Source organism: Natrix helvetica (assembly GCF_964273705.1).
Source record: "Natrix helvetica genome assembly, chromosome: 5".
Classification (NCBI taxonomy): Eukaryota; Metazoa; Chordata; class Lepidosauria; order Squamata; family Natricidae; genus Natrix; species Natrix helvetica.
Genome location: NC_138551.1, coordinates 95,328,297 through 95,339,297, shown reverse-complemented (window position 1 = coordinate 95,339,297; position 11,001 = coordinate 95,328,297). Strand labels below are relative to the sequence as shown.

The window sequence follows — 11,001 nt, the reverse complement described above, 5'->3', positions numbered from 1 at the left end:
GGAACCAGTGGTGCAATTCAGCCGATTCTATCCACCACCCACCCGCCTGGATTTCATCACGTCCCATTTTTGATGCTCTGCACATGTGCGCACGCTCACATTTGCGAACTGGTAGCGAAGGTAAGTTGATTTCACCCCTGCATGGAATATAACTGTTTTGAGCTTGAAACACTTCCAAATTACTCAGATTAGGTGTTTCTCATTCAAGACAAGGTGCTTCATAGTTGGAACCAGGGTGGATAAAAATCGATTTAAAAAAAAAAAAGTCAAACCAATTGAATTTTTTTTGATTTAAATCAGATTTTTAAATTTTTTAAATCAAATTTATTTTAATAAAATGCTTTTGGAGTAAAAATCTATCTAAAGATAGTTTTCTATTTAAGATACATTAATAATTTGGTTTATTCAGCATGAAACGGCACTTACCGTATTTTTCAGAGTATAAGACACACCTTTTTCACACCTTTTTCCCTCAAAAAAAAGGCTGAAGATCTGGGTGTGTCTTATATACTGAATACAGCATTTTTTGCCACCTGAAATCCAAACTCTACCCCCCCCCCCCGGAATACTCTACAAGCCTCCTAAGGGCTATTCATGCCCTTTTTTTTTGAAAAAAAAAATTGGGGGGGGGGAGATTTGGGGAGATTTTTGGGGGGAGATTTGAGGAGATTTTTTGGGGAGTTTTGGGGAGATTTGCATTATGCAAAAACTTTTTTTTATTTGCTTCTTCAAAACCTTGCTGCGTCGTTACGTAGCATGAGGCTGTATATTCTGCAATATGGGGACTGTCGGTGAGTCAACTGCAGGTCAGAGGAGGAGCCACTGCGGGACAGAGATGACAGCTGCTCTTTAAAAATTATGATTTAAATCAAGTATTTTTTAAATTATGATTTAAATCAAGTAGTGATTTAAATCATGATTTAAATCAAATCCACCCTGCTTCAAGCATGTTTCGAATGAGGAACAATTTCTACATGAAATGTTTTGCATAGTTCTACTACCAAAACTGAGTCTGATTAATACTTGAACCACCATTAGGACTATAGATATGACTGAAAGGTCAAAATGTCCCAAAAGACAATGGCAATCCACGACAATACTTATATACTAAAAATGCGTGGCTGTGTCCACACAATCACCAAGACTTCAAGCTTGATTTAAAAGTGTCTTTCCTTTAACCCCTAAAAAGAACTGCAAAACTAAAAAAATTATAGGAACTCTAAATAGATGCAGTATTTCTCAAGCATTCAGTTCAAAACAACAGAAAATTACAGTGTTGTTGTTTATCTCTTGGCCTCCAGAGAGCTTTTTAATGTTCCCACAGCATTTCCATGCTGATTTGTCAAATTCCATATGAAAGTCACTGGAGAATAGATTCAACAAAGCCATAGATTGGAGCTACTTTACAGTTCAAATCAATCTCTAGAATATCTTTAATAACAGACAGGTAGAGCAATGAATGAGAAGCAGCAATAAATGGAAGCTGGAAATTATACTTTTCATGCAAATGCATAGTGTTGTGGCCTCCCAGCGGCCAGCAAAGCTGGCAACAGATTCGGACAGTAAGGAAGTTGGGGAGAAACATGGGCCAGTCCTGGAGTCTGGGGAAGGCTCTGATGTGGGCTCTGTGTCGGAGGCAGAGAGGTAGCCAGAGCCGTCTGAGAGTTATCAGCTGCCTTTAGAATCAGACATCAGTGAGGCAGACGAACAGCTGGAGCCTGTTCCCAGTGTGCGCATGCGCAGAGTTGCCAGATGAAGGGAACAGCTAAAGAACAGGGGTTGACTTGGGAGTAAGGCCACAGGTGAACAATGAAGACCCCCTCCCAGAGGAAATAAAAGAGGAGCGAAAGGGGTGTGGAGTTTGCAGGAGACAATTGGTTCTTTTCATTGGTTCGTGACTCTCCGAGACTCCTTGTCAAGTTTTGCAGATATTGGCCTGGCAGCTCTCCAAGCCAGATAAGGACTGTGACTGTAAATCCTCCCTTGAAAGACTTTGCTGGATGTGAAGGAGCAGAATTCACTGTCAATTAATAAAAGGTGTTTTTATCAGGACAAGGAGTTTGCTTCAGGCTCTTGGGAAGCATCGGTCAGAACACATAGTTTGTTTTTTTCAACACAAACTTTCACCTGAGGAATTAATGGCTCAAAACAGGCCCAGTTCATAATGAAAAAGGTGAAAGCTTAGACTTCTAAACTTTGTGGGAATTACCCGGAGACAGTTTCCAGTACTTTCATTAGATCTGAAGATTAATGAATGGGGCAAAGCCCACGACATCCTGTAAGAGAACTAGGGCACGCTGAAATGGAGGTTCAACATCCAACTCCACTCCACGGCTACGCAATACACTCAGGCTGGATTCCGCCACGTCGTGACAGTGCTTCACCTTCAAGGCACGAAGCTTAGGGCAGTACTCAGCCAAGGTCCTATCAAGAGAGAAGGCACAAAACATCAAGATTATGGTCATCTACCAGGAATGAGTCTATTTGCAAATGAATAGTCTTACAGTTGGAGATGAATGAAGTTGAATCATTTATCTATAACAGTGATTCCCAACCTTTTTTTAAAAAATAATTCTAGATATTTTTTTTTAATACAAATTATACATATTATAGGAACAAAGTGTTGTCTGGGTGTTTTTTTTTAACCTCCTCTCATTTACATAGTCCTATTTACATCATAGTTTTGTTTCAAGTCAAATTATTCTCTTCTATTATTTTCATCTTACTATTTATTTTTCTTAATACATAAACAATGACCCTTCAAAATTACACCAAATTTTCATTTCTTATTTTCTCCATTTATATATTTTACTATAAACAACATACTACTTCGAATTCAATTTAAACATAGAGAGCATTTCTTAGAATTAACAATATACTATAATTTCTTTATTTTCTTAATTACTTACATAACGCTAACAATCTTACTACTATTCACTTTGTTCTGCTAATGTAACTCTTTCCCCCTTTCTTTCTCTTTTAACCATTTTCTCTTTGGCTCTCAAAAATTCCACTTTTAATTCTTTTTCTTCTTCTCCCCCTTTCTCCAACCTCTTTTTGGCCATGCCCCACGTAAGCATAGGAACACGGTGGCTCAGTGGCTAAGATGCTCAGCTTGTCGATCAGAAAGGTCGGCAGTTTGGCAGTTCGAATCCCTAGAGCCGCATAATGGAGTCAGCTCCCGTTACTTGTCCCAGCTTCTGCCCATCTAGCAGTTCGAAAGCATGTAAAAATGCTAGAAAAATAGCAACCACTTTGGTGGGAAGGTAACAGCGTTCAGTGCGCCTTCGGCATTTAGTCATGCTGACCACATGACCACAGAGACATCTTTGGACATCGCTGGCTCTTCAGCTTTGAGACAGAGATGAGCACCGCCCCTAGAATCGGGAACGACTAGCACATATTTGCAAGGGGAACCTTTACTTTTACATCTAAGCATCTCTAAAATCCTGATCCCCCCCCCCCCAATGACATATACTTAAGTTCGGTTAAAACGAGTGCAAACTTCTAATGTATAAAAATATTTTTAGGATAAACTGTGCTATATTCCACTCAGCAAATCACAAAAGGCTGTTTTTCACCATGACTACCTGTGCCTAAACTTTTCAAGCTCCAACTGGGTTTTATTTTAATATATACTTTTTATATAATCAGTTTAAAATAAAGTAGGAAACCAGTGTAAACGGAGAGGAACTGACACATCATCATTCAGCAGAAATTTCTGCTACTGGACCGAAACATGTCAGAGTTTGTTGCGGCAATCAAATCCAGAAAGCACACACAGATAACTGATTCAGCAGGATTCATTAACTTCTCTTTATATATAACCATGATGGAGAACCTATGGCATGTGTGCCACAAGTGGCACGCAGATCCATATTTGCTGGCACATCAACAGTCAGCTCCAGTGCTCCAGCCAGCTGATTTTCGGACTTCTGGAAAGCTGGGGGTGACCATTTCCCCCACCCTACCCCCCAGGCTTCTGGAAAGCCTTCGGAGGCTGGGGAGGGTGAAAAACAGACACAACGGGCCAACTCGAAGCTTGTTCATGAACTTCCGGTTGAATCATTGGGAATGTTTTCACCCTCCCCAGGCTTCAGGAAAGCCTCCGGAGCCTGGGGAGGGGTCGTGCGTGCATGCACGGGTGTATGTGTCACGCATATATGTGCTGGTGGGCGGGGAGGATTCAATTGGTGTGGGCATATGTGAGCAATTTTGGCACCCCATAAGAAAAAGGTTCACCATCACTGATATATAACACACGAGACATATATACAATACCAAGAATGGTTCTTCCAATGTGGTAGAGAGGCTGGGTGAGTCTAACTAGGTCGTCACATGACCTAACTAGGTGGTCAAGAGTGCAGAAAGAGTGGGCGTGCTCACGTCGAGGGGCACCTTCCTGGTATTTACTTGCCCTTCCCCTCCCAGCTATTTCTCCCTCCCCGCCTGGGCTCCTTAGGGCCCCAACAGGAATCAGTTGTTGGAGCTAAGCAGCCACCGTGAGAAAGAGTTGACAAAACTGCTGCCTCAGTTCAAATTGGATCTGACCAAGAAGGAGGCTCAGCAGAAGCACTCACTGAGGACTACAAGCATAGGCTTTCCAAGCAGAGGGAAGACATGTGGGAGTGTAAGGCCAAGTACTGGTGCCTGGAGGCTGAGCGGATTGAGATGGTCAGCCAGTTCCAGGCCATGATGCAGTCCCACTGGAGTAAGACCCTCTGGCTCTTCGCCCAAAGCCCCGCACCAGGAGGCTGAAGCAGACCCCAAGTTGGAATTTCTGCCCCCCCCTCGACTCGCACAAAAAAACCCCAAAGGGGGAGACTCTCTGCATCAACATAAACGTTCGTTGCATGTATCCAGCCCAGGCAACTTCCCTTTTTAGCGAAGGTTGTTGAGAGTGTGGTGGCGCAACAGTTCCCTCGGCACCTGGAGGAAACTGTTTATCTAGACCCGCGCCAGTCCGGTTTCCGGCCCGGGCACAGCACTGAGATGGCTTTGGTCGCGTTGGTGGATGATCTCTGGAGGGCGAAAGATGGGGGTTGCTCCTCCATCCTAGTCCTATTAGATCTCTCAGCGGCTTTCGATACCATCGACCATGGTATCTTATTGCGCCGGCTGGAGGGGATGGGGGTGGGGGGCACCGTGTTGCGGTGGTTCTCCTCCTTCCTCTCCGGTCAGACGCAATGTGTGTTGACGGGGGAGCAGGGGTCGACCCTGAGGCCGCTCACGTGTGGGGTGCCGCAGGGGTCGGTCCTCTCACCTCTCCTGTTCAACACATACATGAAACCGCTGGGTGAGATCATTCAAGGATTCGGGGTTGAGTGCCATCTGTATGCAGATGACACTCAGTTATACATCTCTACCCCGAACCACCCCAACGAAGCCGTCGAGGTGATGTCCCGGTGTCTGGAAGCCGTGCGGGTCTGGATGGGGGACAACAGACTCAAGCTCAACCCTTCCAAGACGGAGTGGCTGTGGCTACCGGCGCCCCGCTTTAGCCAGTTTGCTCTATCTCTGGCCATCGGGGGGGAACAAGTACCCCCGGTGGATAGGGCACACAATTTGGGCGTCCTCCTAGACTCCCAGCTGTCGCTGGATGATCATGTGACGGCCGTGGCTGGGAGGGCGTTCCACCAGGTGCGCCTGGTGCGCCAATTGCGCCCCCTACTTGAGCAGGACGCCCTTCGCACAGTCACTCAGGCCCTGGTGACTTCCCGTCTTGATTACTGCAATGCTCTCTACATGGGGCTCCCCTTGAGATGCACCCGAAGGCTCCAGTTGGTTCAGAATGCAGCCGCGCGGACAATCTTGGGGAGTACCAGGTACTCCCATGTAACACCACTTCTGCGCGAGCTGCACTGGCTGCCTGTGGCTTTTCGAGTGCGTTTCAAGGTGTTGATTGTCATCTTCAAAGCGCTTCATGGCTCGGGACCTAGTTATTTGTGAGATCGCATTCTACCCCATACATCCCTACGACCAATCCGCTCACACAGGGAGGGTCTCCTCCGGGTACCCTCTGCTAGACAATGCGGGCGGGCGGTGCCCAGGAGTAGGGCCTTCTCTGTGATGGGCCCAACCCTCTGGAACGAACTCCCCCCTGACATTAGAACTACTGTTGATCTCCGCTCCTTCCGTAAGAAACTCAAGACCCACCTGTTCTGGCTAGCCGGCCTAGCCTAATCGTAATCATAAGTACAATCTATTACTGACCTTCCTGGATGGCTTTTTAATATTTTAAATTTTGGGGTTTTAATTTGGTTTTAGACTGTTTTTAACTTGAAATGAGTTTGGGTATTTTACAGACCGTATGTTTATGTTGGTTGTCTAATGTTTTGTTGTTCTTGCTTTGTTGTTTTATATGTACTGTCTGTACACCGCCCCGAGTCCCTGTGGGGAGAGGGGGGCGGTATATAAATTTAATAAAACTCAAACTCAAACTCAGGGGCCGTAGTTTGAGGACCCCTGATTTAGTGCAATATAAAAAAATGCAAATAATTTTTCTGCAGACCCCAAAAATTTTCTCACGGACCAACTGTGGTCCACAGATCACCAGTTGGTGACTGCTGGACTAAAACTAAAAAGATCAAGTCTCTTCCTTCATTCAGCCAGGATGCCGTAACAATCTACCAGCCTAGTCTACTTCATTAGACTGTTGAGAGGACAACAGTCCTTTTTTGGGAGAGGGGGCGGTCTAGAAATGCGAAGAATAAATAAATAAATCTTGCCTGCCATCCTGAGGCCTTTGAAGAAAAGATGAAACATAAACATACTGCAAAAAAACCCACACACGATATTTTTACTCTACCTATGCACAAATTACCTGATGGAGTTGTTCTTAACTCGCAGGCAGCCTGTGAGGTCCAAATGCTCCAGATCAGAACAGGCTTTGGCAACTTCTTCCACGGCCGTATCGCCAACATTTGCATTAACAGCCAGCGAAAGGGATTTTAATTTGTGGCATCTTTGAGCGAGGTAGGAAATGGCCTCGTTTTTCAGCTGCCGGCAGGCTGTGAGATCCAGAGATTCAAGCTCTTTGCAGTGGTCAGCGAGACTCCGCAAGGAAAGTCCATCCACCCATTCGCAATGGGCCAAAGAAAGTTGCCGTAAATTGGGGCAGCCCAAAGAGATGGCCACCAAAGCGTGGCGGCTCAGCTGTAGGCAGCCGTTCAATTCAATCTGTTGCAACTGGTGGTTTTGACCAATCACAGGAAGCAGTTCCTTGTCGGATAACCAATCAGAGCAGTTTTGCAAGGCGAGTTGCTGCAGCACTTTATTGTCTCTTAATAGGACACAGAATGCAGGTTTTGGGATATGAGGCCCAACCTATTTGTAGGCAAGAAAACAAATGGTTATATCCTGTACTACAGGGGTGTCCAAACTTGGGAACTTTAAGACTTGTGGACTTCAACTCCCAGAATTCCCCAGCCAGCAGTTTGGACACCCCTGCTGTACTACATGCCTTTTGAAGTCCTACAGGAGTGGCCAAAATTGTGCAAACCTTTTGGGAAAAGTGTATTTTCTAAAACTAGCTAATAATATCACTTTTTTTGGAGTAGTGCCGTAAAACATCAATGGAAGGATAATTTAATCAAGAATGTAATGCGGTAACTTTTATGAAGGATTTGCTATTAGAATAGCAGTTATAAAGAAGAAAAGTGAAATGAGATATACAAAAATTATCATCATAGAAAAAACGAGATATACAAAAATTATCACCATGGCAGTTAATTCTTAGTTGGGTAACCTTTAGCATGAATTACAGCCTTATAACATCTTCCCATGGAGTGAACCAAGTCTTTTAGCTCTGCAGCTGTTATAACGTGAAACCAAGATTGAATGGTTGCTTCTATTAACTGGGTATTATTGCTGGGTTGCTTCTGACTAACAAGTTTCTTTAGTCGGTTCCATAGATTTTCAATTTGGTAGTTAAGGTTTGGGCTATTCCCAGGCCATTCTAGCAGTGGAATCTGATTATTTTGAAACTCCCAAAAAAAAGTGGTGCTATTAGCCATCAAACTTCAAAAATACACATTTCCCAAAAGGTTTCCACAATTTTGGCCACTGTAGTTTAGCAATGTAAGAAAAAAAAAGAGGAATAAATCAAAATCATCTCAGCATTACCAAACTATATCGAAGATATTGTTAAATAAAGAAAAGACTGTGAACTTTAGAAAAATAGAGCAAAAACAAAAAATGAAACAAATGTTATCCAGACTTCATCAATGATAAACTGAGTCGTGTAAATTCTAACTAGAGATGCCTAACCGCTATTCGGGTTAAGACATAGCTTATTTTCAATCTATGTTTCAACTAAAAAATTCAACAGAAACAAAGACCATCTGATTTATTTTTCTTAACGAAATCACTTACTTTGCATCTGTGTTTTTATTTTTCTAATAAAATCACCACTAGATTTTAAAAGGCTTAACAACCAGAGATGTTAATTCAGCCAGTAAATTATATCTCATTCTGTTTTGTCATTTCTGACATTAATCTGAAAATCCCCTCTTTGGAATTTGAGCAATCGCTATAATTCGACCGCTAACCTTATGTACAGAGAATCTGTAATGAGAGGACTTTTAAAAAATTTCGAATACCTGACTAGAATCAAAGCAGCGGAGGTTGGTAAGGTAAAGCTGGATTAGATTCCGGAAACACTTGCTGACTCTTTGCAGGCTCAAGAGCTGTCGCAGAGGGAGATGTGAAAGAATGTGAGGGAGTAAGATATCTTCCCAAGGCAAATCCAAGAAATGTTTCCTGGAATAAAAAAAAAAAGAGGGGGGGGGGGAAGCAAGAAAGAAAGAAAGCTGTTTACACCAAGCAACCTAGAATTAAGGAGAAATTTCCTGACAGTTAGAACAATTAATCAATGGAGCAACTTGCCTCCAGAAGTTGTGAATGCTCCAACACTGGACGCTTTTGAGAAGAGATTGGATAACCATTTTTTCTGAAGTGATGTAGGATTTCCTGTGTAAGCAGGGATTTGGACCAGAAGACCTCCAAGGTCCCTTCCAATTATCCTATTCCTATCCCATTCCATTCCATTCTCCTCTCCTCTTCTATTCATTTCCTATTCCTATTCCTATCCCTATTTTATATTCGTTCTGTTCTATTCTATTCTAATTTTCTATCCGTATCCCTCTCTTCTCTTCTCTATTTTATTCTATATATTCTATCTCTATACCCACCCTATATTCTATATTCTATTCTATTCCTATCCCTATTTTATATTCTATTCTATATTCTATTCTATTCCATTTTTCCATTCCTATCCCCCTTCTCTATTCTATTATATATATTCTGTCCCTATCCCCATCCCCATCCCATATTCTATATTCTATTCTTATTCCTATCCCTATGTTCTATTCTATTCTATTGTATTCTATTCTATTCTCTATCCCTATCCTTCTCTTCTCTTCTCTCCTCTCTCCTCGCTATTCTATCCATTTCCCATCACATCCATTCTATGTTCAATGTTCTATATTCTATATTCTACTCCTATTCTTATTCCTATCCCTATGTTCTATTCTATTCTATTCTATTCTATTCTCTATCTCTATCCCTATCCTTCTCTCCTCTCCTCTCTCCTCTCTATTCTATCCCTTTCCCATCACATCCCATTCTATGTTCAAAGTTCTATATTCTATATTCTACTCCTATTCTTATTCCTATCCCTATGTTCTGTTCTATTCTATTTATTCTATTCTCTATCTCTATCCCTATCCCTATCCTTCTCTTCTCTTCTCTCCTCTCTATTCTATCCCTTTCCCGTCACATCCCATTCTATGTTCAAAGTTCTATATTCTACTCCTATTCTTATTCCTATCCCTATATTCTATTCTATTCTCTATCTCTATCCCTATCCTTCTCTTCTCTTCTCTCCTCTCTCCTCTCTATTCTATCCATTTCCCATCACATCCATTCTATGTTCAATGTTCTATATTCTATATTCTACTCCTATTCTTATTCCTATCCCTATGTTCTATTCTATTCTATATCTATATCTCTATCCCTATCCCTATCCTTCTCTCCTCTCCTCTCCTCTCCTCTCCTCTCTATTCTATCCCTTTCCCATCACATCCCATTCTATGTTCAATGTTCTATATTCTACTCCTACTCCTATTCCTATTCTATTTGACAGAGCGGAGGTCATACCCTGCTTTCAAAACGTCACAAAGTCCCTACCATCTTTTAGCCCCGAAAACCAAGCCATGTTTGCAGCGTGCAAGTCCGCCACCCGGTTACGCTCATCCTCCCCCCCCCTTTTTTTTTTTTTGCAACAAGCATTTAAATCCTGCAGGGCAGAAGACAAAAATGCCCATCGAGCCCAACCTCAAAATTACTCTTTCTCCGGGGGCGCAGGAGAGGCGAGAGAAGCACGCGGCACCCCTTCCCAAACCCTCACTCTGCGCCTCCTCCATCCAGGGTGGCCGGCATTCAACCGAGCCGGTAACTCGGACGGGAGGGAACCAGGGCGGTGCAAGGCCGCAGAAAGAACCTGGAAACCGCCGTGGGCGCAGAATCCACTCCGACAAAACGACACCATCATCGTCGCCGCCCTGCGCCAACCTCCCGCTGTCCAGCCCAGCCCTCCCCGACTCTGCTTTCGCCAACCTCGCCGATGCTGAAAGGGCAGCCATCCTCCAACACCCGCCGCCGCCACACCTTCCGCGGAAATTACGTCGGGCAGAGGGACGGAAACGGCAACGAGCAGAAGGAGTTCGTAGAGATAAGGCGTGGGAAAGTCGACAAAACAGCCCCGGCGAAGTTGTGTGAAACCGGTTTTGGGGGTGAAGGAAAACAACCTGCAGCATTGGGCCCAGAAGTCAGATCGAGCTTCGAAATACGGCTGGGAAGGAAGCAAAAGGGTTTGGCTTGTAAAAGGACAAGCTTTGAGTCGCCCCAAAAACTGTATCAAAGACCGTGAAATGAAGCCAAAAAAAATCCTAATAAAACGGAGCCTTGCTGATTTATTACTTGGACTCAGCTTGAAAACGC

General features: G+C 43.5%; 1 protein-coding gene across 1 annotated transcript; it reads right to left on the bottom strand.

The window, feature by feature from the left end:
• Positions 1 to 637: 637 nt before the first annotated feature.
• FBXL15 (F-box and leucine rich repeat protein 15) lies at positions 638 to 10,706 on the bottom strand. The gene is made up of 4 exons (XM_081956194.1): positions 10,618 to 10,706; positions 8,601 to 8,760; positions 6,824 to 7,326; positions 638 to 2,424 (listed from the first exon to the last, which is right to left on the bottom strand). Exons 1-4 carry the CDS (start codon positions 10,641 to 10,643, stop codon positions 2,235 to 2,237), a joined length of 879 nt encoding a protein of 292 aa, XP_081812320.1. The 5' UTR covers positions 10,644 to 10,706; the 3' UTR covers positions 638 to 2,234.
• Positions 10,707 to 11,001: the final 295 nt, after the last annotated feature.